This window comes from Rhinopithecus bieti, unplaced genomic scaffold, assembly GCF_001698545.2.
Source record: "Rhinopithecus bieti isolate Rb0 unplaced genomic scaffold, ASM169854v2 scaffold_40077, whole genome shotgun sequence".
NCBI classification, from domain to species: Eukaryota; Metazoa; Chordata; class Mammalia; order Primates; family Cercopithecidae; genus Rhinopithecus; species Rhinopithecus bieti.
The window spans coordinates 410,313-436,475 of record NW_016816716.1 but is presented as its reverse complement, the minus strand read 5'-3'; the positions used below and the strand labels follow the sequence as shown (position 1 = coordinate 436,475).

The following is a 26,163-nucleotide window of genomic DNA, read 5'->3' as shown; positions in this document are numbered from 1 at the left end:
CATGGTGATGATGGGGGAGGGGAGAGGCTCTTGTTGGTGTCAGGCAAGCATCTCCAGGCTGCAGGTGATTGCTGCCTTGTGTGTTGTCTATGCTGTGTACTGCCAAAATGGCCAGCAGGAGAAAGGTGTGCATCTCTGATCCTCGGGCTCCCCCAGAACGACCTCAGGCAGCCCCCACCACACACACCTTTTCTTCTCTTGTGGCCCCCGCTCCATCTCCGGCCTGGCTGTCCCAAGGCTGCAGCTCCAGCACAGTGCGGAAGAGCTTTTCTGAGGTTTGGGTCAGGAAGCCAATCTCTGCATTTGGGTGGAGGCCATAGAGGTAGGGGATTCTGGGGCAGCTCAGCATCGATGTACTGAAAATCAAGGGCAAGCTCGATTAAAAAGAAACCAACACATACCTCCCATCTCCCACACCAGCTTGTCCTCTGCAGGGAGTCCATGGGCTGGTGTCCTTCCCCCAGGGACACTGCTCGCCATCCCTGGTTGATTTCAGCACCCTCTCCACCTATTAGTGCACCTTGACATCATCTGTTTTTGTCGGCTGGACCTGTTTCCCAGAACTTCCACATTCATTCTATCATTCTTTCTTTTCTGGGCTGCTTATATGACTTTATCTCCAGTCCCACTGCCTCCCACTGCTCCCTGATGACTCTTGTTCCTGCAGACCAGAGAAGGACTTCTCCTAGTCTTTCAAAAATACGCATCCCTCCCTCCCTAGTGATTTTACTTAAGCTCTTCTAGGATTCCAGACCTTTCCTTCTTCTTTTTCTCTCCCCTCCATCTAAATCAGACATGACAAACCTGAACATATACATGGGACGGCACATGCAAAATAAGCTAGTGAATTGGGCTTAGGATGAGGGAGGTGAGATTGGCTGCGAACCGGAGAGTTTGCACCCCTGGTGGAAAGTATTCAAATAAAACAAATTTTCAAACTGTGTGTCACCCAAGCAACTCCTTTCTGTGGTCAGTGCTAGTGGCCAGAGTCTGCCATGCCTAATGCCTAAAAATCCTCCCCAGCGACTAAGACTCAGTTTTTTTATTTGTTCGTTTGTTTGTTTTGGAGCCAGGCTCTCACTCTGTTGAAAAAACTAGAGTACAGCAGCACTATCACAGATCACTAAAGCCTCCACCTCCCAGGCCCAAGTGCTTTCCACCTCAGTCTCCCAAGCAGCTGGAACTACAGGTACATGCCGCCATGCTCAGCTGATTTTTTTATTTCTATTTTTTGTAGAGACGAGGTCTCACTATGTTGCCCACTGATCTCTAACTTGTCAGCTCAAATGATCCTCCAGCCTTGACCTCCCAAAGTTCTGGCATTACAGGCGGGAGCCACCGTCCCTGGCTCTGAATGCTTTGAGTGCCTCTTTATGACTCTTTTCACGATGGTGGGAAAATATCCCTCAAGTTCTGTCCCTGATATGATTTTGATGATTCCTTGGTGTTATTAACATTCCTCAAAGGCTCAAAGGCCAATTTGTATGTTCATTTTTGTATTTCCTCCAGCGTTCTGTGCAGGTCTGGAATCTATGTGGATGCCCTAGAACCATCTATTAACTGACACATTAAAGAGAAGTATAAAGAAAGAGAGTGTACCTCCGTCATTTGGAAATGTGCAAATCAACTGCACCCTTGCTGAATAAAGAGTACCAGACTTCCTTTGCCTGTTACTTGCTCCAGCCGCCTGTCGAATTATCCCATGGACACTAGGGGACGCTGTTGCACAATTTTCCTGGGTAAAGCCTTCTTGCCTTTGGTGAAGTAGTTAAAACTATTTCCTCTTATTTTCCTTAAAGAGCTTTATTGTTTTAAATTTCTTCTTATAGGTCCAATTTTTCTGGATCAAATGACTTTTATGATTTACCCTTAAGTTTTATGAATTAAAAAAAATTTTTTTAACTTGCAGTTAATATTCCTATGATCAATATTTCCCTTATGCTTTATATTCAAGAGTTTTTCTAGGCCTGTTCAAAAGCCTACCAATAAAAACTGTTAAAAAATATCTTTCGGAATGTTTTCCATGGTAGGTGAAATAGGCTAAGATGAATACTTTAAACATAGCTGTGGTAACAGTAACATAAAAGACCGAAGTAATAGTAAGAAAACCTCCATGAGGCTGGGCACGGTGGCTCACGCCTGTAATCTCAGCATTTTGGGAGGCCGAGGCAGGTGGATCACCTGAGGTCAGGAGTTCAAGACCAGCCTGGCCAACATGATGAAACCCCATCTCCACTAAAAAACACAAAAATTAGCCGGGTGTGGTGGCAGGCGCCTGTAATCCCAGCTACTCAGGAGGCTCAGGCAGGGAGAATAGATTGAACCCGGGAAGTGGAGGTTGCAGTGAGCTAAGATCTCACCACTGCACTCCAGCCTGGGTGACAGAGCAAGACTCGGTCCCAAAAAAGAAAAAAAAAAGAAAACCTTCATGAGAATGCTGACTGTGGCATACGTATGTGGTATGTGCCTGTGCCCACAGCCACCAGCAGGGAGTGGGAGGGGTGAGTGATCTAAGTGATCCTAGCACAAGATCATTCTCCTCCAGGGATATTTAGAATCACTGACAGAAACTTTACCAAAAGTTGGCTAAGGTCTTGCCTGAAATTTTGCTTCATGACAAATGGCTTTGTCAACATCCCAACTGAAAACAACCAAATAACTGTCCCAGATGTTATCTGTAGAAAATACCACACATAGAATGACTGAAGCAAACATCAAGAATGGAAAGCTCTCCAAAGGCTCCATTTGATGATTAATTTGAGGCTAGAAATCCCGTATCTCTCAACTTAAACAGGGCAGGCTTGGGGCATAGGACCAGATTTGACATGAGCTCAGCTGTCTAAGCCCTTCTGTCCTGGCCCCTGCCGGCAGCCATGGTGACGGCCCAGCAGAAGCTTCCCTGGTGGTTCAGGTCAGTGTGGGAGGAGCACCCAGGTCCCTGTGAGCACCCTCACACCATCAGAAGCACAGAGCAGAGCCTCACCTGATGATAACCATTGTAGTCCATGTTGCCTGGGAGTGGGAACCCTGGGGCCAAAGACAGTTCTCCTTCTAACATTTCTGGTCGAATGAATTCCTCCAGGTAGGTTCTGCAGAGCCTTCTGTCCCAGTCGTCTGTGATATGGCCTCCATACATGATCTCTCCAAAAAGGTAGCGTAAATCATCATAGGGGACCTGAGTGATGGGGGGAAGAAAGAGAGGAAGGAAGGAAGACCTCCACACAGGCGTCGGGGCTGGCCTGCCATCTGGGCAGCACAGAAAGTCATGAGAGGGGATGCTTCTTGAGATTGAGAGTGATGTCTTATTTATCTTCACACTCCCAGTGCCCAGCAGGGTTAGGGGTGTTTGGGGAGTTCATTAAAAGCTTGAAGAAGGCTGGGTGCAGTGGCTCACGCCTGCCATCCCAGCACTTTGGGAGGCCGAAGCAGGTGGATCACCTGAGGTTGGGAGTTCAAGACCAGCCTGACCAACATGGAGAAACCCCGTCTTTACTAAAAATACAAAATTAGCCGGGCGTGGTGGCGCATGCCTGTAATCTCAGATACTCAGGAGGCTGAGGCAGGAGAATCACTTAAACCTGGTAAGCAGAAGTTGTGGTGAGCCGAGGACGCGCCATTGCACTGCAGCCTGGGCAACAAGAGCGAAACCCCGTCTCAAAAAAAAAAGAGAGAGAGAGAGAAAAAAGCTTGAATAATTACATCAAAGAGTGAAGAGAGGAAAGATACCAACCTCACGCCCCACATATATATATATGCCTTCCCTCTTTCATGATCATTAACTGTGGAAATGAAGACTGGCTCTACCTAGAAACAATTTAAATAGGTGAATGTCAAAAGGAGAAAAGTGAGGACCAGAGTACTTTTCTAATTTTCTGCCTTTAATGGCAAGATTAACTGTCTCCTTTGAAAGTTCAAAGTGAATAAACAAAGCTCAAAAGTTCATTGGTGTGAAACTTAGGGAGGGAGGTCACTGGAGGAAAGCCAGCAATGAAAGAACACTGTTGAGAGGCGTGGACTTCCCAGGCCCAAGGGCCGGAGACAGAAGGATTTCTCAGGGCATCTGGGCCTGGTTCATTTTCCTCACAAGGAAGAGGTGGTGGCCCTGCTGACTCTGTGTTTGGTTCCTGAACTAGAATAACGTTGATGAGGTGAATATTCCCTTAATTGGAAGAGCAGTGATTGTTAGCGTCAGTTTGGGAACTTACATCAGGCGAGTGTGAAGTCTCTTCCTGCTGATCCACAGCCTACCTGCCATGCTGTGAGGACACAGGTGTGGTCTGGTGGGGCCCGGGACACTCTCTCATGGGACTGACTCACTGTGTGAGTCTCTAGTTAGACATCCTGAGCATCCATGGCTCTCACCTCACAGTTCCACTCTCCTTAGCCTTTGGGCTAGTCCTGGGGTTGGCACTGCCTCATCCCAGCTGTGAGGGGCGCAGCCCTGCAGTGTGCACATACCCCTTCTGTGGGATGGTACGGCATCATCCTCGTGAGAGGTGGCCCTCCTTAATGTGCATACGAATTCCCAGAGAATCTCATTAAAATGCGCTGATTCAGTACGTTTGGGCGGAACCGAAGATTCTACATTTCTAACTAGCTCCCAGGTACTGCCAATGATGTTGATTCATGGGCTCTGATTTGTACTATCAAGGCTTCAAATAATCTAGCTGTCAGGTAATGGGGAGTGAGAGTTGGAACATGACCATGGGTTACACTCTTAAATTGTGGTCCCCGAACCAGCAGCATCTGCATCACCAGGGAGCTTGTTAGAAATGCACATTCTCAAGCCCCATCCTAGACCCCTCTGATTCACCCCTCAAAATCAAATAATTTTAACCCTCTCCCAACCTGGCTAGTTCCTGAACGTCCATGGCCTTTACCTTTGCGTTGGCCTCCAGGAAGTTGTAGAGGACGTTCACAGAGATAGTGAGGTCTCCAGTGTTAAAGGGGTACGAGCGATTCCATCCCTGGGGCCCAAATTTCCGTCTTTCTGCCACCACAGCGTGAAAGTAACAAAGAGCAAAGAGGATGCTCTTAAACTCCGTCTCCCGAGAACACATCTCCAGAGTGTCCTGAAATGACAGCATCGCTTTGAATGTTCACACACAGCTTCTCTTATACGGGGCTGGCTAGGGTGGGGTTACAATCAGGGTTCGTGTTGGAAAATGTTACCATATATTCTGGTTTGGGTTTGAGTTACAGTGAGACTACAGCCTGGGGGGAACATGTGGAGGGGTCAGGCTTTAGTTGAGCATTGAATTAAGGTTTAGATTCAGGTTATAATGGGGTTTGGTTTAGGGTTCAAGTTTGTGCATATGAATGTGCTAATAAGGTTCACACCTGTAGCTGATGGGGATCAGGGTGACATGCAATGAGAATGTTGTGTACCGGGGTGTGGGGTGTGGGTGCACATCCCATGGCAGCACCTCCAATATCTTCCCTTCCTACCATGCTTTTCTTGCCTGTTGTGGAACCTTAGCAGGTGTAATCACTGCCTGGGAGTTAAGCTTGGAAAAAGAGTACAGAGGGGACTGAAGGCATTTTGCTTCTCGAATCTTTGTGGAAACATCCCCCCCGCCCAGAGTTGGGCTGCTGGACTCCTACACTATGAGGGTGTCACACAGTAAGTAAAATCTTCTGAGACTCTGACTGCCACATGGTCTTCATCTTCCTTTAGGCTTAAACCAGGCCCCAAAGTTAGCTGGCACAGTCATCCTGTTGAATGGCCCATCTGACACATGTGAGCTAGCAGGGCTTCTGGGAAACCTGAGACGCACTGGTACTATTACAAGATGACAACCGAGAAGAAAACCTCCCCAGCAGCTGCTGGAACCCTCTCCTCAGATTCCACCAAAGCGTGGTGTGGCAGATGGACTTTTAAGGTGATCCTATGGCCCCCACTCTGCTCCGATTCATGCCTTTGGGTACTCCCCTGCCCAGGGAGGTGGAACTCCCAAAAGAGAACCAACAAGAAATAGTGCCTTCTTGAGAAGATGAAAGAAGCCTGAGCTGCAGACTTTGACAGTGCAACTTCATATACAAAGTTGGCCACCATGGGCTTGGACCTGGCTTTAAATAAATACGCTACAACATAAGCCTTGGAATTCCCAGTAATGGAAATGTAGCGGTCTGCATTTGAACACCATGCCTTCATATTCTGGGTCTCTCTGGAGCACAGTGTTCTCAAACCTGACTGTGTATAAGAATCTCCTGGAGGGTTCATTAAAACAGATTCCTGGGCCCCAGCCCAGAGTTTCAGATTGGGGCCTAAAAATCTGCATTTCTGGCCAGGCACGATGGCTCATGCCTGTAATCCCAGCACTTTGGGAGGCTGAGGCGGGCGGATCACGAGGTCAGGAGACAGAGACCATCCTGGCTAACACGGTGAAACCCCGTCTCTATTAAAAATACAAAATATTAGCCGGGTGTGGTGGCGGGCGCCTGTAGCCCCTTCACAGGACTACAGTCTTCATCTTACTTTAGGCTTGCAGTGAACTGAGGTTGTGCCACTGCACTCCAGCCTGGGCTACAGAGAGAGACTCCGTCTCAAAAAAAAAAAAAAAAAAAAAATCTGCATTTCTAACAAGTTTCCAGGTGATGCTGCTGCTGCTGGTCCAGGGGCCATATTTGAAGGGGTCTAACATGCAGTTACATTTCAAATCCATATCCCCACCACCTGACACCTGGATTCTTTGAACCCTTGATACTCAAGATTCATGGAGATGTCAAGTGATATTATCTGATTGACAGTGTCATCCCTTTGCCTGAAGACAGCCCGTCAGTGTGTGACCCAGTGTATCTTATCAATTACATTTATAGCAACGCACCCTTCTTCATCTTGGAATATTAGGTAACAGTAAACTTGCAGAAGGCTTCCCCACATCTCTTGCCAAAGAAATGTCCTGAGCTCTACTCCCCTGGGGTTATCTGGCAATGGAGAGTGGGGTTGCCCTGAGTGGGTATCAGGTGGGAACATTTTACCCACATCAGCATTGCTCCATAGCCCAACCAGCACCCCACTCCCTTCTGAGTTGCATGCTCTCCCCCAACCAGTTTGCATCAGCTGATTGCGAGGTGGGCTGTTATTTTTGCCTCCCTCCCGGGGCAGTACCTGAGTGAAGTTGTCCAGGGCCTTGTGTAGGTTGGCATGCATGCCCGTGGGGGGCTCATTGGTGATCTTAATGGAGTTCTCCAGGATGCCCTGGGGGATGATGTGGCTCTCAGGGGAGGGTGCCGGCTCTGCACTCATGAAGACCCTGAACTCTGGGTGGCTGTTCTCACTGTGCTCCTCCAGCTTCTTCTCCAGGGTGCTGAGCCACTTGGCCACCAGGTGAATGTTCTAGTGGGAAGGAAGGAGCCCCCGCCAATACAGGCATCTGCTTAGTTCTGTTAGCAGTAAACAGTTGTCAGGAAGGCAGCCAGAGTGGGGACTGGTCTTAGCATCAAATAATTTTAAAAAATTGTGGTAAGCGATAACATAAAATTTACCACCTCAAACCCTTTTTAAGTGTACAGTTAATGGCGTTACATGCACTCACATGTTGTGCAACTCAATGACTTTTAAAGGCAGAAGTGTCTTAAACCACATCGTAGAAAAGAGTTCTGGGATGCCCAGTAGTGAGGACCTCCCAGTATTCTGCAATTAAACTCTATCCCTCGCTAGCCTAAGGCTTTCCAGCATAATGTTTGTAAACTTGCCTGTGCATGGGAATAACCTGAAGCGCTTCTTAAAACACAGATTCTTGTGCCCCAGCCCAGAGTTTCAGATTCAGCAGGTCCAGGATGGGGTCTGAGAATGTGCATTTCTAACAAGCTCCCTGGTGATGCAGATGCTGCTGGTCCGGAGACCACAATTTAAGAGCGTAACACGGCCGGGCACGGTGGCTCACGCTTGCAATCCCAGCACTTTGGGAGGCCGAGGCGGGTGGATCACGAGGTCAAGAGATCGAGACCATCCTGGCTAACATGGTGAAACCCCGTCTCTACTAAAAATACAAAACATTAGCCTGGCCTAGTGGCGGGCGCCTGTAGTCCCAGCTACTTCGGAGGCCCAGGCAGGAGAATGGCGGGAACCCAGGAGGCGGAGCTTGCAGTGAGCCGAGATGGCGCCACTGCACTCCAACCTGGGCGACAGAGCAAGACTCCATCTCAAAAATAAATAGATAAATAAGTAAATAAAAAATAAAAAAAATAATAAAAAAGAATGTAACACATGGGAATGTTCCAAGTCTAACTCCCCATTACCCGACAGCTAGATTACTTGAAACCTTGATGGTACAAATTGGAGCTCATGGATCTACATTGCTGGCAGTACCTGGGAGCTAGTTAGAAATGCAGAATCTTAGGTTCCGCCCAAACTTACTGAATCAGCGCATTTTAATGAGATCCTCTGGTAATTCGTACGCACGTTAACATTTGAAAGGCACTGATTTAAACTCTTTCCAGCTAGCTTTCCTTAGTCTTCTGTCTCCACTCTCCAAACCAGTCTGTTAATTGTTGCCAAACTTATCTTCCTAAAACACACTGAGTCACTGCTGCTCAAAGACCGTACAAGGCTCTCTACTCTAATCCCAAGCTCCTCCGTCTGGTCTTTGAGCCTGTCTCGTCCCCCCACATTTGATTGCTATCTGTCTATCTATCAAAACCTACATTTGTTTCTCACCACGGCTTTGCAGAATGCGCCTTTCACTGTAGTTAGGAGAGTCACCTGGCTTCATTGCAATGTGTTTCATTATAATGGATAGATAAAAGCTCCTTGATAAATATTTGAGGAAGTAAGCATGCAAAGCCTTAAATACACAGATCAGAGCTGAGCCCAGCACTTGGTCCACAGTAATTTGGTCTTTGAGTTCTGCCTTCTCTTCTATAAGAAGAGAAATAACAATAACATCTGCCATACTTATTTCACAGAGTGGCTGCAGATAACCAAAGAAATGGATTTGAAAGGGTTTGTAGGACTGGGTGCAGTGGCTCACATCTGTAATCCCAGCACTTTGGGAGGCCAAGGCGGGTGGATTACTTGAGGCCAGGAGTTTGATACCAGCCTGGCCAACACAGTGAAACCCGGTCTCTACAAAATAAATAAATAAAATAAAATAAAATAAAATAAAGGGTTTTGTGTACCATAAAATGTGATGCAAGGGATAGTAGTAGTTGTTGAGATGAAAATTGGTTAAATTAATGAATTTACTTATAATCAAATCAATTGGAGCAGAGTGTTTAGTGGGCTACTTGAGATCCAGGGTTCCTTGTAGCCAGCATCACCAGCAACCCACATGTGGGTAATTTGGCTCCTCCTTTCGAAACTCCAAGTTCTGCTACTGGGCAGGTCTGGCAGAAAGAACGTCTGTTGCTTGTGTATAGAACCCTGGGGTGGATTCAGAGATCCTTGAGGCTGCCCCACTGGGTTGATGGGCTTGGGTTGGGAAAACACCTAACAGCTCCTACAGCCAGAAAGGAAGAGCGGGAAGACTATGAGCCTTGCTCCCTCACCGAGGACCAGAGAAGCCAGCTCTCCCAGAATAGAACCCCTAGCTCATCTGGGTCAGGGTCCTCAGGCAGCATTTCCCAAAAGTGCTCCATGGGATGTTAAAAGATGTTAGATCCATAAAGAACGTCTGTGTTCCCGCACACCTACAACCATCTGATCTTCGACAAACCTGACGAAAACAAGCAATGGTGAAAGGATTCCCTATTTAATAAATGGTGCTGGGAGAACTAGCTATCCATATGCAAACAATTGAAACTAGAGTCCTTCTTTATATGTTATAGAAAAATTAACTCAAAATGGATTAAAGACTTAAATGTAAAACCCAAAACTAGAAAAACCCTAGAATAAAATCTAGGTAATATCATTCAGGACATAGGCATGGGCAAAGAATTTATGACAAAAATGCTAAAAGCAATTACAACAAAAGCAAAAATTAGCAAATGGGATCTAATTAAACTAAAGAGCTTCTTCCCAGGAAAATAAACTACCATCAGAGTGAAAAGACAACCTATGGAATGGGAGAAAATTTTTGCAATCTATCCATCTGACACAGGTCCAATGTCCAGAATCTATGAGGAACTTAAATTTACAAGCAAAAAACAAACAACCTCATTAAAAAATGGGCAAAGAACATGAACTAACACTTCTCAAAAGAAGATATTCATCGTGGTCAACAAACATTTGAAAAGAAGCTCAACATTGCTGATCCTTACAGAAATGCAAATCAGAACCACAATTAGATACCATCTCACACCAGTCAGAATGCTGATTATTAAAAAGTCAAGAAATAACAGATGCTGGTAAGGTTCAGAGAAAAAGGAGCCCTTTTATGCTGTTGGTGGGAGTGTAAATTAGTTCAACCATTGTGGAAGATATAGAAGCAGAAATACCATTTGACCCACCAATCCCATTACTGGGTATAAGCCCAAAGGATTAGAAATCATTTTATTATAAAGATACATGCATACGTATGTTCATGGCAGCACTATTCACAGTAGCAAAAACTTGGAATCAACCCAAATGCTCATCAATGATGGACTAGATAAAGCAAATGTGGCACATATATACCATGGAATACTATGCAGCCATAAAAAGGAACAAGATCATGTCCTTTACAGGGAAATGAATGGAGCTGGAAGGCGTTACCCTCAGCAAACTAATGGGAGAACAGAAAACCAAACACTGCATGTTCTCACTTATAAGTGGGAGCTGAACAATGAGAACACATGGACACATGGGGTAGGGAACAAACACACTGAGGCCTGTTGCGGGATGTGGGGAGAGGGAGAGCATCAGGAAGAACAGCTAATGGATGCTGGGCTTAATACCGAGGTGATGGGTTGATCTGTGCAGCAAACCACCATGGCACACACGTTTATCTATGGAACAAACCTGCACATCCTGCACATGTACCACAGAACTCAAAATAAAAGTTGAAGAAAAAAAAAAAGAAGGTCTGTGTTCAATGGAATTTGGGAAATACTGGATGGAATAAGATTTCTATACCAAAGGATTCTCAGAACCATTAACCTATTGATATCATTGAAAATATCCTTGCCGGGTGCAGTGGCTCACACCAGTACTTTGGGAGGCCGAGCACTCCCAGCACTTTGGGAGGCCGAGGCGGGCAGATCACGGGGTCAAGAGATCGAGACCATCCTGGCTAACACGGTGAAACTCCGTCTCTACTAAAAATACAAAAAATTAGCCAGGCATGGTGGCGGGTGCCTGTAGTCCCAGCTACTTGGTAGGCTGAGGCAGGAGAATGGCGTGAACCCAGGAGGCAGAGCTTGCAGCAAGCCGAGGTGGCGCCACTGCACTCCATCCAGCCTGGGCGACAGGGTGAGACTCTGTCTCAAAAAAAAAAAAAAATTCCTTAAAAGGAATTTGTATGTAGTATTTTCCAATGTTTAAAATAGGAATTTAAGTGTATTCCTCCCCCATTTTTTTTTTTTTTTTTTTTTTTTTTCAGATAATCTCTCAGGTTTACAGGCCGGGAAACATTGCTGGGTAGGATTCCAGTCCAGTCTGGTTCAGTATGTCAGGAAATTCTTAGAACCAGGTAGCTGTGATTCCTACAAGAGATTTCACAAACCAGTGAGGATATTTTGTTTCTGATAGCACTGTACAGTTTGGACAGATTATGTCTATTCAATGCTCCAATGCTTTATTCAGGGGGAAAGGCAGGCCTCCAGATTGTTTGGCACAATTTTCCTTTGGAAATGTCCAATCACCAGGAAATAAAGAGGGAATACTGAGTTCAGTGTTGGAGAGCTCCGAGCAACCACATCAGTACAAGATTTTGGTGCCCTGCAAGGCCAGTAGGTGCTGGGGGGCAATGGGCGCAGCAGAGGCAGCACCACAGTCTCAGAAACAGACTCTAATGTCCATGACAAGTGCCTGGGTTCCCAGCACTGGTGTCTGGAGAGGTCCCTTGGCAAATGTGCCTGAGAGGGTGGGGAGGTCATATCTTCAAGCACTGTGCTGACCCATGAGGGAGGAAGGAGGAAACTCAGCTGTTATTTAATACTTTTCTCCTGAACTTCCTGATGTTTCTGGAAAAGGAGGCCCCGGAGGGGCAGATCTCTCAGTTGCTAGGCTCCAAATAAATAATAGAATAATTAAGGACAAAGACCCAGCAGCAAGATGTGATGTCACCAGTAATCAGGAGATGGGGGAGGTTCATGGCAGTGAAAGCCAGGAAGAATGGGAGTGACTGGCGTTTGCATTTATTCTTTCTTTAATTTCTTCATGGATTCCTTGACCCACCGGCTTTTTGTTTCAGTGTCTGCTATGTTCAAGGCAGTAGGCTCCGGGTGATAAAAGGTAAAGAAGGAACATCTCTTTACCTAAAAAATTTAGTGGAGAATACCATCATAAAATAAATCATGTCAACATAGCAATGGAGCTCTAATAGAAGATTCCAAAATGTTCTAGGAGAAAAGAGGAGCAAGCTATGTATTCTGCCACAACTCCAGCATCTATACAAGTGGCATAAAAGAGGATTAGGCAGGCCCTCATAGATGGATCTGAAAAGGTTTTGTGTACTGTAAAATGCTATATAAGAGTTAGTAGTAGTTAGGCTGGGTGCAGTGGCTCACGCCTGTAATCCCAGCACTTTGGGAGGCTGATGCAGGTAGATCACTTGAGGTCTGGAGTTCCAGACAAGCCTGGCCAACAGGCTTAGTCTCTACTAAAAAGACAAAAATTAGCTGGGCGTGATGGTGTGCTCCTGTAATCCCAGCTCCTCAAGAGGCTGAGGCAGGAGAATCGCTTGAACCCAGGAGGCGGAGGTTGCAGTGAGCCGGGATCGCGCCATTGCACTCCAACCTGGCAACACAGCAAGACTCCATCTCAAAAAAAAAAAAAAGAGTTAGTAGTAATTGTTGAAATGAAAATTGGTTAAATGAAATGATTTAATAGGGGTTAAGTAAAATTTAATAGGGGTTAATAGAGAGGGCTAAATTCTTTAACCCTCTCTTCTGATAGAAGAGAGGTAGCCTTTTTTCCCTTGTAACTGTTCGGTGAAATTATCTGTAGTAGGGGTTCCAGATTTCCAAACACCAACATGAGCTCTCAGTGAAGAGGCTAAGGTCGCTCCCATATCCTAGTCATGCCCGTGACAAACAGCATATGACACACAGCCCAACAGAAAGGCACAGCAGAGGAACGTGCCATGAAATTCACAGGAAGAAACCAGCTGTTGAAAGCATCCAGCTGCCAGGACCTTCAACGTAAATGCTAACTTCCTGAATGCCTATCATAGTGGGAATCTGTTCCTTTTATAAGTAGAGCTATTTAAACTAGAGAGAGTGGCAGAGCAGGTAAGGGGAGAAGGATTGTTCCCGGATGTGGTCTGGGAAAGAGAACATATGAGTGAGGAGAACTGGCAAGAGAGAAGATGAAGAAATGAAGGAGACAAGAGTGTGAAAGGACAGGTGGGGAGAAGCTAAGAGTGGATGGAGACGCCCAGTGAGCATGGCATGAGGCAAGTATGGGTCGAGATAACACAGACCAGGGTAGAGGAACATACCTGCAAAATAACCCAGTGACCTTTCTTGGCAGCGAGGTCCAGCGCAGCCTCAGCCACCACTTCCTGTCCTTGCCCCAAAGACACGTTGTGAAAGTTCTGATTGTTGAAGGTGTATCCAAGTTTTCTTCCTAAAAGGGGGATGGAGTCGTCGTTATTATTTCTTGAGTCTAATGATGGATGTTTGACATTCATAAAGAAATGCACACGCTCATATCACCTCTCAAACACAGGCATGCCCGAATCTATAACCCAAGCCTCATATACTGACCCTTTTCCTTCACAGGAGGCTACTTCTTCCAGCTTTTTGTTCTCATATAAAAGGAAGCACTTGAGCCGGGCGTGGTGGCTCATGCCTGTAATCCTAGCACTTTGGGAGGCTGAGGCGGGTGGATGACCTGAGGTCAGGAGTTCAAGACCAGCCTGGCCAACACAGTGAAACCCCATCTCTACTAAAAATACAAAAAATTAGCTGGGCATGGTGGGAGGCGCCTGTAATCCCAGCTACTCGGGAGGCTGAGGCAGGAGAATCACTTGAACCCAGGAGGTAGAGGTTGCAGTGAGCCAAGATCATGCCATTGCACTCCAGCTTGGGCAACAAGAGCGAAACTCTGTCTCAAAAACAAAGAGAAAGCACTTGTTCAGACCAAAATCACTTCACTCTTACCCTCTGCACTTAATTCCCAAAGAGGGGTAGGATTGCTGATGCTATTCTTTATGTGTCTTATCTGCAGACCAGACATTGATCCACTATTCTAGGGAGTGATGATGAGAGAAGGGTGGAAGAGTAGCAAGCATGTGGGTGTGGTCCTTTGTGGCTTGCCTTGTCCTCTGAATAAATATTGTGTCTTCTCTGGAACTTTACTGGGAGGTGTGGCCAGTAGGGGCAGGATTCAGGTAGTTCTGGCTTCCTGTACTTTTTGCCCTATTAACTTCCTCTCCTATCATTCCCAACACATAGAAAAGTGTTATCTCATCATTTTGCACGAATTAAGAGTGAAGGGGGGCAAGACACAAAGCTGTTTAGTTGTGTAGGTGTGAGTTTTCTGTTGGAGGTATGTCAGGGTTGCTGGTGTTGCCGATGGATGAAGGGGATAACCATACACACAAACGTGGCAGCCATACCACTGAAGCAAGGCCAGTGGGCTTCAGCTGCTCTCCAAGCCCAAGGGAAACAACCCTAAAGAAATGATCCTAATACAGAGAATATTAGCTCTTAGCACAATCCAATAAAGTGTAGACAAATTACATAATATTCTTTAGATACAAGAATCATAAAAATGTATAATGCCATGAAGGAATCACTAAGCAACGTTTCTAGCAAGGTGAAGTAGACAAAAGGGGAGAAATTGAAAAGAGGAACAATAAAATCCATACTTAAAAAAAATTGAGTTTCAGAGGAACTAAAACTGAAGATGTAGTTTGATACGTGTGCAAGAAAATTTTTGGAAATAAGTGTTAATATTGAACATTTCTTTTAAATATAAAAAATGTATAGACTGTCATTGAAATGTACAGGACAATGCAAGACAATGGCTTTTTGTAGTAAGAAATAGATATTGGAGACTTAACTGAGATGAACCCAAGAAACACCGTTATTAAATTATAAATCCTAGTTGGCAAAACATTTGATGTCAGCTTTGGAAGTGGGGAGATAAACAATTCATTCCAGAGAAAATACCAGGATAAAAAGTGTGGGGATTTTTAGACGTCTTCTGTGACATTTCTGCTTACAAAAGGGCCTGTTTATTTTGTTTATTAGCAACAGAAGGATATGGGCAAAGAGGTTATTTAATAAAGATTCGTTTGAAAACTCCAGACTGGAGGGATCATCCTGGGCAAAGCTTAGCACTGCAGAGCCCGGCTGGGATCAGTCTGCATTAATTTGGGCTTGAGGCATGACAATGAGGCAGAGAAGAAAGAAATGGATCTTGGAAACATTGAGAAGAGGAAAAATGGATGAGATTCTCACAGACTGAACACTCAGCTAAAGGTGGCCGCATCCCATGTGACTCTCAAGGGTGTGGAGGTAACCTTGCGAGGTCTTTCCCTTTGGAACTTGAGGCTCTTAGATGGCTTGTTGGGCCTTGAGCAAGTCCCTCCAGTTTCTCAGGATTTCACCTTCAGATTGTTCTATGTTGGTGCTTCCATGCCTCCACCCCTACTGCTTGTGACTCATCTCTCCTTTTCTGACTTTCCTTCCAGCTCTACATATGGTGGTGTCACCTGGAACTGTGCCCCACTGTCAACCTCTTTTAACATCTTTACAGTGTGTGTCACCGACCTCTAGTCTCTCTGAGGACAGTGCAACTCCAACAGTCCTCTCCCTAGTTCCATACCCCTATAGTGCTGGCGTTGGAAGGGGAACATTTTTTCTAGTGTTTTCTTGCTACCTGGAGGCTATTTCTTCTCTGCCCTCATAAAAACAAAACAAAACAAAACAACAACAAAAACACTTTTCTTTCTTTTTTTTCACCCAGGCTGGAGTGCAGTGGCACAATCTCACCTCACTGCAACCTCCACCTCCCAGATTCAAGCGATCCTTCTGCCTTAGCCTCTCGAGTAGCTGGGATAACACCCAGGCTGGAGTGCAGTGGCACGATCTCACCTCACTGCACTCTCCACCTCCCAGATTCAAGTGGTCCTCCTGCCTCAGCCTCCCCAGTAGCTGGGATTAGAGGTGCCCGCCACCACACCCGGCTAATTTTTGTATTTTTAGTAGAGACAAGGTTTCACCATGTTGGCCAGGCTGGTCTCAAACTCCTGACCTCAAGTGATCCACCCACCTCAGCCTCCCAAAGTGCTGGGATTATAGGCGTGAGTCATTGTGCCCGGCCAAAAGCCCCTTTCTCACTGAAAGCACATGTCATCTGGTTTTATACTGACTTTTATGTTCTCTGCCTTCTACCAACTTTTCAGTGAGTCTCATTTGTATTAGGGGCTTTGGAACTTGGTTCCTGTTTCATCATCATCTTGGTGAACTCTAATGTCACTATGGATGACTCAGACAACAGCCAGACTCATGCTTCCTCATCTTTCTTTTTTTCTTTTCTTTTCTTTTTTTTTTTTTTGAGACGGAGTCTTGCTCTGTCACCCAGGCTGGAGTGCAACGGCACGATCTTGGCTCACTGCAACCTCTGCCTCCCAGGTTCAAGCAATTCTCCTGCCTCAGCCTCCCGAGTAGCTGAGATTACAGGCGCCCGCCACCATGCCTGGTTAATTTGTGTATTTTTAGTAGAGACAGGGTTTCACCATGTTGGCCAGGCTGGTCTCAAACTCCTGACCTCGTGATTCGCCTGCCTCTGCTTCCCAAAGTGCTGTGATTACAGGCATGAGCCACTGTCCCCGTCCTCATCTTTCTTATCTTGAAGGAACTTAACTCTGGCCATAGTCCCAGCACTTTTGGAGGCCGAGGGCGGCAAATCAACCTGAGGTTGGGAGTTCAATCGCCAGCCTTGACCACATGGAGGAAAAACCCCGTTTCTACTAAAAATACAAAAAATTTAGCCAGGCGTGGTGGCCATCCCTGTAATCCCAGCTACTCAGGAGGGCTGACAGGGAGAAACTCGCTTGAACTCAGGAGGCGGGAGTTGTGGTTGAAGCCTGGAGATCGTGCCATTGCACTCCAGCCTGGGCCACAAGAGCGAAACCCCATCTCAAAAAAAAAAAAAAAAAAAAAACGAGAAAGAAAGAAAGAACTTAACTCCATTTCATTTCTGCTGCCGACTCCCAGTGGCCACACCCAGGGCTCTCCCATCATGGAGATCTGTCCTGTGTCTGAAATGTGATTCTTCCAAGTCCACTCATGACTTTTACTTCCTACTTCCCAGATTTTTACCTTCTTATTTCTTTACCACCTATTTTTCTACTTCAGTGAAATGTTGAGTCCCTTGGTCCCTTCATTTTTTTCTAATTTCACCTTTACCTCCTCTTATTTTAATATGGACCCAATCATCCTTAATTTGAGCCAAAATCCTCAACTTCGTTGCCTCCTTCTACTTCCGCACTGACTACTCAACTTTCTAAGACCCCAACTCTGAGTTTAAGTATTAATGAAAGGGGTAATTCACATGTTTGGTGACTTGGCACCATCACAAGCTTGTGATTCTCAATTTCGAAGCGATTTGGTACTCTTTCAATGTGTCCAGAAGCCGGCTGTGTTACCCATTTCCCTCTGTCATTATGTCTCCTAATGGACCTCTCTTCTTATGCTCAGCAGTTTGCTCTACTAATTCCCTGAAAAAAACGTACGCCCTCTGGTGGACACTCCTCCATTTACTGCCATTTTGTCTGCATCTCTGTACACCGCCCTCTCAATGGAAAAGATGTCCTCCTCCCTTCCTGCCTGTCACTTTATCTGTCATTTAAATCCCACCTCTTTTTGTATTTTTATTACTATTATCATTTTATTTTTTAAGACGGAGTTTTTCTCTTGTCACCCGGGCTGGAGTGCAGTGGCACGATCTCGGCTCACTGCAACCTCCTCCTCCAGGGTTCAAGTGATTCTCCTGTGTGTCAGCCTCCCAAGTAGCTGAGATTACAGGCACGTGCCACCACTCCCGGCTGATTTTTGTATTTATAGTAGAGATGAGGTTTCACCATGTTGGCCAGGCTGGTCTCAGACTCCCGACCTCCAGTGATCCACCTGCCTCGGCCTCCCAAAGTGCTGGGATTACAGGCGTGAGCCACCGCGCCCGGCCCTCTTTTTGTATCTTTAACTTTTATCTCTATTCACTCTTCTGCTCCCTAGCACATCCACACATCAGTTTCACTCATCACAAAAAAACAATACTCCATGAATCCTGAATCCTCTCTCTAAAGACTGTACTTGCCTCAGCTTATCTATCTTTTACTTGCCTTTTATTATTTATTTATTTATTTATTTATTTATTTTGAGACGGAGTCTCGCTCTGTCGCCCAGGCTGGAGTGCAGTGGCCGGATCTCAGCTCACTGCAAGCTCCGCCTCCCGGGTTCACGCCATTCTCCTGCCTCAGCCTCCTGAGTAGCTGGGACTACAGGCGTCCGCCACCTCGCCCGGCTAGTTTTTTGTATTTTAGTAGAGACGGGGTTTCACCATGTTAGCCAGGATGGTCTCGATCTCCTGACCTCGTGATCCGCCCGTCTCGGCCTCCCAAAGTGCTAGGATTACAGGCTTGAGCCACCACGCCCGGCCCACTTGCCTTTTAAAGAAAAGAGGGTTGGGTGTGGTGGCTCATGCCTAGAATCCCAGCACTTTGGGAGGTTGAGGTGGGCAGGTTGCTTGAGCTCAGGAGTTCAAGACCAGCCTGGGCAGCACAGTGAGGCCCCATCTCTACAAAAAATACAAAAAGTTAGCCAGGCATAGTGGCATATGCCTATAGTCCAGCTACTCAGGAGGCTGAGGCGGGAGGATCACTTGAACCTGGGAGGCAGAGGTTGCAATGAGCCAAGATTGTGCCCCTGCACTCCAGCCTGGGCAACACAGTGAGATCCTGTCTCAAACAAACAAACAACAAACAAACAAAAAACCCAACCAAATACAAGAAAACAGAATGGGGCCAGGAACAATGAAAACGAGGCCCAAAGCAAAGTTTCAATAATCGGCTGCAAAGACACTGAATGGAAAACCGTTTCTTTGAACATATCTGGTAGCAGGCCTACAAAAATCTCAGAACATTGGAGAGAAAAGGAGACAGTAGAAGGCAAAGGTGGGATACACAGCTTCTTTCTGATCAGAAAATGGAAAGACAGAACTCATTTTGTTAAAGTCAGGTAACTGGGCAAAGAAGGATGGAGACCAAGCGAGATCATGCTGTAAACACGTGAAAGACCGGAGAAGATGCCGGCGTCAGGGTAGGAAGGGGAGGGCCGAGGAGGAGACTGTTCTTGAGAGGATGTGAAGGAGGGTAAACTGAGCTGCCCCAAAGAACAGATGCACCATCATCGACATCGTAGCGCCGTGCAATGCTGCTGTCCCCTTGGCTTTTCAAAGCCTTTTCATATCTGAGATTTTGTTTTTATCTTCCCGGTAACCCAAGGAGGCAGGTATCATGGGTGACTGAGAACAAGCGGGAAGTAGATGAAGCAAAAGCAGAAATAAACAAGCAAATAAGGAAGTGTGACTCCTTTAGGGAAAAAGATGATGAGAAAAGAGAGGCGAGTACAGTGAAAGCTCCGTTAAAGGCTTAATCAGAGAAGGCAAGAAGGAAAGCAGTGAGGGTGGATAGTGGTAGCTTTCGTGTTAAAATAGAGGCCAGCCGTGCGTGGTGGCTCATGCCTGTAATCCCAGCACTTTGGGAGGCTGAGGCAGGTGGATCACCTGAGGTCAGGAGTCCCAGACCAGCCTGGCCAACATGGTGAAATCCCGTCTCTACTAAAAATACACAAATTAGCCAGGCATGGTGGTGGGCGCCTGTAATCCCAGCTACTCGGGAGGCTGAGGCAGAAGAATCACTTGAACCACGGAGGTGGAGGTTGCAGAGAGCTGAGATCGTGCCATTGCACTCCAACCTGGGCGACAAGAGCAAAACTCCGTCTCAAACAAACAAACAAAAAAAAAAAAAAAAAGAAAAAAGAAAAAAGAAAACAGAGGCTAAGAGTGGATGGAATTTCTCCCTTCCTCACTCTATCCCTGCTTCTCCTCAGCTCTTCTTTCTCCGCTTTCCTTTCCTTCCCCTCCTCCTCCTTCACAATTGTTGAGGAAGAAGAATCCTGGAGGGGACTGAGTGCCACAAAAGTGCCTACAAATTATAGATTCCTAATCAAGTGAATTATTAATTGGCCAATGGATAAACTTCAGGGGCTGAAGAAATGCTCAAAATCGTATACAGAATGTTGTGTGTCTGTGGGTGTGTGCACTTTTTTCGGGAGTGGAGGAAGGACAAAGGAACAAATCTTGAATCTGAATCTAGGGGTTTTAAAACTCTACCCAATATTAAGAACGGCCTTGTTGAAGCAAAAGAATACATAAATGGAGTAAAGAACTTAAATCAAATATCCAAAGAAGGGAAATGATTCCAAGCTTTTTAAGAGTCTAAATGGAGGAAGACAGTGAACTGTGTGATACACAGACTCTGCACAAGCAATAAAACAGTAAGTTTACTTAATAAACTGGGGCTTGGGGACATGGGGAAAGTGTTTAGATCAGTCATGTGGATTCCAGACTTGAGACTAGGAGCCCATCAGGCAAGCTGATTAGATTCAAGATGTGGGAAATGTGGATGTCACCAGAATATATGTCCTAAATAGGTGAATTAGAAAATAAATCAAAGCACCAAGAAGGCAGGGAGGAAGGAAGAGACAGAGAAGAGGCACAGGTGCCTAAGTAATCTCTAGTTGATGAACAGCAATATTGCTTCTGGTAAGAAAATATCCATTAAGATTAAGCCAAGGGCAGGGCTGAGATAACGTATTCTGAGACAAACAACCCATAGAAATCAGGGAAGGGTCAGTTTGCCTGAGATGACAGGAAGCTGCAAACTGCATGATGGAGTAGATGGAGGTCAATTGGCTAAGAACAATAGGAAATTGCTCATAAACAGGGTATATGAAAGCTTCCAAAAGGGAAAATACTGAATAAAAATGAGGAAACTAAATTTATCTGTATAAAAGGAACAAAGCCTCCAGGGGACAGAAGGAACACAGATTATAAAGTGTGAAAGTCAGGAATAACTTAGCTCTGATAACAGTTCTGCTAACATTAATTCATTCATTTGTTAGTGCATTCAACAATACTTCTCTGTGCTAGTTACGCTATTAGGCAGTGGTAAAAAAAAAATGAACAAGATGACATGATCATCAAGGATGTTAGTGACAAGCAGGTAAGCATAACGTAAGTTACAATTATAATAAAATGAATACATTAAAATTGTATTAAATGCTCTGAAGCAAATATATAGAGTGCTGTAAGAATCTCTAGTTGGGAATCAAATGCTCTTCGAGGGAGGCCAGAAATGGCTGGTAATTTGCAGGATGAGTAGGCATTGGATGGTTGAAAATATTTCAGATAAAAGGAACAATTTGTGCCAATGTCCTAGGTTAGGAAGGCTCATGGTGTGACAGGATCTAAAAGTTGGACAGAAAAGCCATGCCATGCAGGCCACACAGATCATGTTAATATTGGATTATACCAATGGGAAGTCACTAGAAAGTTTTTTTGTTTGTTTTGTGTGTGTGTGTGTGTGTGTGTGTGTGTGTGTGTGTGTGTGTGTTTGAGACGGAGTCTCACTGTGTCGCCAGGTTGAAGTGCAGTGGTGCAATCTTGGCTCACTGCAACCTCCGTCTCCCAGGTTCAGGCGAGTCTCCTGCCTCAGCCTCCCGAGTAGCTGGGGCTACAGGCGCGGACCACCATGCCCGGCTAATTTTTGTAGTTTTAGTAGAGATGGGGTTTCAGCATGTTGGACAGGTTGGTATCGATCTCTTGACCTTATGATCTGCCCGCCTCGGCCTCCCAAAGTGCTGGGATTACAGGCGTGAGCCACTGCGCCTGGCCGGGAAGTCACTAGAAAGTTGTAAGTAGAAGAGTGATCCAATCACATTTGAGATTCGGCAACATGACTCTGGCTGCAGAATGGCAAGGGTTTGCGGAGGGAGAAGAGTGGAGATGAGCTAGGAGGCTAGTGTAATAGGCCAGATGAAAAACTATGGTGATTCAGACTAGGATGGTAATCATGAAAATAGAGACAATTAGATGGATTTGAAGCATATTTAGGAGGTGGAATTAATAGAATTAAATGTGGTGTAGGTGGTGGAAGAGGTGTCCAGGATGACTGACACCCAGGTTTCTGGCATGAGAAACTTGGTAAATGGTGGTGGCATTTACTAAATATAACAGAAAAATTTTTAGAGCTCAAAGGTTTTAGTGACTTTTCCACTTGAAATGACAGGCTGACTGCTCGGCAGATGAATAAAAAGGACCCGCAACTGGACACAGCTTATGAAATTTCAGAACACAAGGTAGAGAGATTATTCTAAAGTTTTCAGGGAATAAAAACAGTCACCAACAAAGAAACAAAGAAAGAATATAATTTCAGTGGCATATGAGATCTCATGAACAAAACTGGCTTCTAGAAGATAATAGAATCATGTATCCAAAGTTCTGATAAAAACTACTTTGGATCTTGAAAACCATCAAACAACTATAGGAGCAAAATGAAAGCATTTTAGACACCCAAGGATTCCGAATTTTTACTTCTCATGAGTCTTTTCTGATAATTTATGCCAGCAAAATAAGGATGAAAAATTGAAAATAAAAGACATGGGCTATAAAGACAGTAGAACTAATTTAGAATATAAAGAAAATAGGTCCCAGGATGATAGCTTCCTAGAAGGCTGAAATACAATTTATCTATATTAGAAGAAGTCAGTGAGCTCCAAGAAGAGTGCCTTCAAGAATAAAGTGCAGTCTTTCAATACATAGAACAAATAAATAGGTAGTCACAATGATAAGTGAGGCATTTAGTTCTTCTCCCAAGATAAATAAAAGGCAACTTGCAACTCCAAAGAAAACTAAAAGCTACAAAAATTATCATCATCTATAAAGCAAACTGAAATTTGATGTTTTAAACCTCTATGCTAAGAACATTCTTCTTGGCCGGGCGCGGTGGCTCAAGCCTGTAATCCCAGCACTTTGGGAGGCCGAGACGGGCAGATCACGAGGTCAGGAGATGGAGACCATCCTGGCTAATACGGTGAAACCCTGTCTCTACTTAAAATACAAAAAACTAGCCGGGCGACGAGGCGGGCGCCTGTAGTCCCAGCTACTCGGGAGGCTGAGGCAGGAGAATGGCGTAAACCCGGGAGGCGGAGCTTGCAGTGAGCTGAGATCCGGCCACTGCACTCCAGCCTGGGTGGCAGAGCAAGGCTCCGTCTCAAAAAAAAAAAAAAAAAAAAAAGAACATTCTTCTTTTAGAGACCCCCTAGAGATTATGACACTTGATCAAAAAGAAGGAAATGTAATCCTAGACATTACTTGCCTTTGCAGTGAATAACTTATTTACATATATTAGGATATACGTGCTGTTTATTGGCTTTCAACTTTAAAAATTAACTCATAAACTAGGCATGCATGAAATTAATGATGTAACAGAGTACAATGAATATGCATTCATTCTTGACTGCAAAAATAAAGACATAGCTGACACAAGTTGAGAAATGGAAGCTTTAGCTTACCTAGAAAGAAGTCAAAAGAATTATCTAAAATTTGTGGAATAAGAAATTGTTTTTCTAACAGCATTTAGTTATAACATATCCAATAGATGATCTAAACAATTTAAAATAGATACCAGAATTTAGAAGGTGTTTATCAACAAGTTATATAACTTTGATGAAATGGAAAAAGTCCTAGGAAGAAATACATTACTGTAACTAACTCAAAGAGAAATAAAAACTTAAATATATAACTACTAAAGATAAATTTAACTAATAATTTAAAAACTTGCTACTCAAAAAAACTCAGGTCCAGATGGCTTCATCACTGAATTCTACCAAACATTCATGAGAATTAATACCAATACTTTACGAAATCTTTTTTTTTTCTTTCTTTCTTTTTTTTTTTGAGACAATCTTGCTCTGTTACCCAGGCTGGAGTGCAGTGGTATGATCTTGGCTCACTGCAACCTCTGCCTGCTTGGTTCAAGCAATTCTCCTGCCTCAGCCTCCTAAGTAGCTGGGATTATAGGCATGTGCCACCACGCCTGACTAATTTTTGTGTTTTTAGTAGAAACAGGGTTTCACCATGTTGACCAGGCTGACTTGAACTCCTGACCTCAGGTGATCTGTCCACCTCAGCCTTCCAAAGTGCCAGGATTACAGGTGTGAACCGCTGCACCCAGTCTACAAAATCTTTCAAAAAATAAAAAATAAAAGCACAGGGAATACTTCCCAACTGATTCTGATGTATAGACTATTAGCATTATTCCGATACCAAAAACAGACAAGGACATTGCAAAGAAAGAAAACAACAGGTTGATATACCTTGTGAATATACATGTAAATATTCTCAACAAAATGTTAACAAATTGACTCCAGTAATACATAAAAAGAATTATACACTAGTACTGATTGAGATCCTAGGAATGCAAGGTTGGTTTAACTTCTAAAAATCAATAACATAATATATAATATTAATAGAATAAAGAAAAAACTATCTTATTACTACAATATATGCAGAAAAAGCATTTGACAAAACTCAACAACTTTTCACAACAAAGCAGAACTCAACAAACTAGGAATAGAAGGCAACTTTCTCAATCCAATAGAGGACATCTACAAAAAATTCACTGCTAACATCATACTTAATGGTGAAGACTGAATTTTTTTCCCCTAAGATCAGAAACAAGACAAGGATATCTGAACTTGCTACTTCTACCTAACAGTGTACTGAAAATTCTAGCCAGGGTAATTAAGCAAAAAGAAATAAAAACATATGAGGAGAGCACTTTAGGAGGCCAAGGCAGGCAGGTCAAGAAGTCAAGAGATCAAGACTATCCTGCCAACATGGTGAAACACCATCTGTACTAAAAAAATACAAAAATTAGCTGGGCATGGTGGTGTGTGCCTGTAATCCCAGCTACTTGGGAGGCTGAGGCAGGAGAATCGCTTGAACCTGGGAGGTGGAGGTTGCAGTGAGCTGAGATTACACCACTGCACTCCAGCCTGGTGACAGAGCAAGACTCCATCTCAAAAAAAAAAAAAAAAAAAAAAAAAAAAAGAACATGTGAGGATAAAACTGGAAGAAACACAAATATCTGAATTTGCAGATAACATGATTTTGTATCTGGAAAATCCTAAGAAATTCACTAAAAAGAATTATTAGAACAAGAAAGTTCAGCAAGTTTGAAGAAGATCAGTATGTAAAGAGAAACTGAAATTAAGGAAACGATTCCATTTACAACAGATTCTAAAAGAAAAAAGTCTTGGAGATACATTTAATAAAAGAAAAGCAAGACTTGTACACTGAAAACAACAAAACATAGTTAAAAGAGCTTAAAGAAAGTTAAATAAATGGCAAAACAATCCATGTTCACCGATCAGACTGGGTTGATTTAGGCCAGTGGGGATGTTGGCTTTGTGTGAGTTAGATAAAGGGGATGATTGGGAGTGTGGGCTCTGGATGGTTATTTTGCTTACAAAAGGCATATTCCCAGGTGAGCCTTTTGTGGTCACTAAGAACTGGCTAGCTTTGGGAGCAGCAGTCCCTCTCCAGTCAGTGAGGCCACAAATGCCAGAGCATCAAGACTATAGTTAACAGACACATGAAAAAATGCTCATCATCACTCGCCATCAGAGAAATGCAAATCAAAACCACAATGAGATACCATCTCACACCAGTTAGAATGGCAATCATTAAAAAATCAGGAAACAAGAGGTGTTGGAGAGGATGTGGAGAAATAGGAACACTTTTACACTGTTGGTGGGATTGTAAACTAGTTCAACCATTATGGAAAACAGTATGGCAATTCCTCAAGGATCTAGAACTAGATGTACCATACGACTCAGCCATCCCACTACTGGGTATATACCCAAAGGATCATAAGTCATGCTGCTTTAAAGACACATGCACACGTATGTTTATTGTGGCACTATTCACAATAGCAAAGACTTGGAATCAACCCAAATGTCCATCAGTGACAGACTGGATTAAGAAAATGTGGCACATATACA

The 26,163-nt window shown here is 44.4% G+C and overlaps 1 protein-coding gene across 1 annotated transcript in view; it reads right to left on the bottom strand.

The window, feature by feature from the left end:
• DNAH9 (dynein axonemal heavy chain 9) overlaps nucleotides 1-26,163 on the bottom strand; it is a 381,759-nt gene that overhangs the window by 33,519 nt on the left and 322,077 nt on the right. The window contains 6 exon segments of the mRNA XM_017855172.1: nucleotides 188-329; nucleotides 331-356; nucleotides 2,984-3,175; nucleotides 4,881-5,072; nucleotides 7,112-7,339; nucleotides 13,524-13,651. Coding sequence (XP_017710661.1) covers nucleotides 188-329; nucleotides 331-356; nucleotides 2,984-3,175; nucleotides 4,881-5,072; nucleotides 7,112-7,339; nucleotides 13,524-13,651 — 908 coding nt within the window.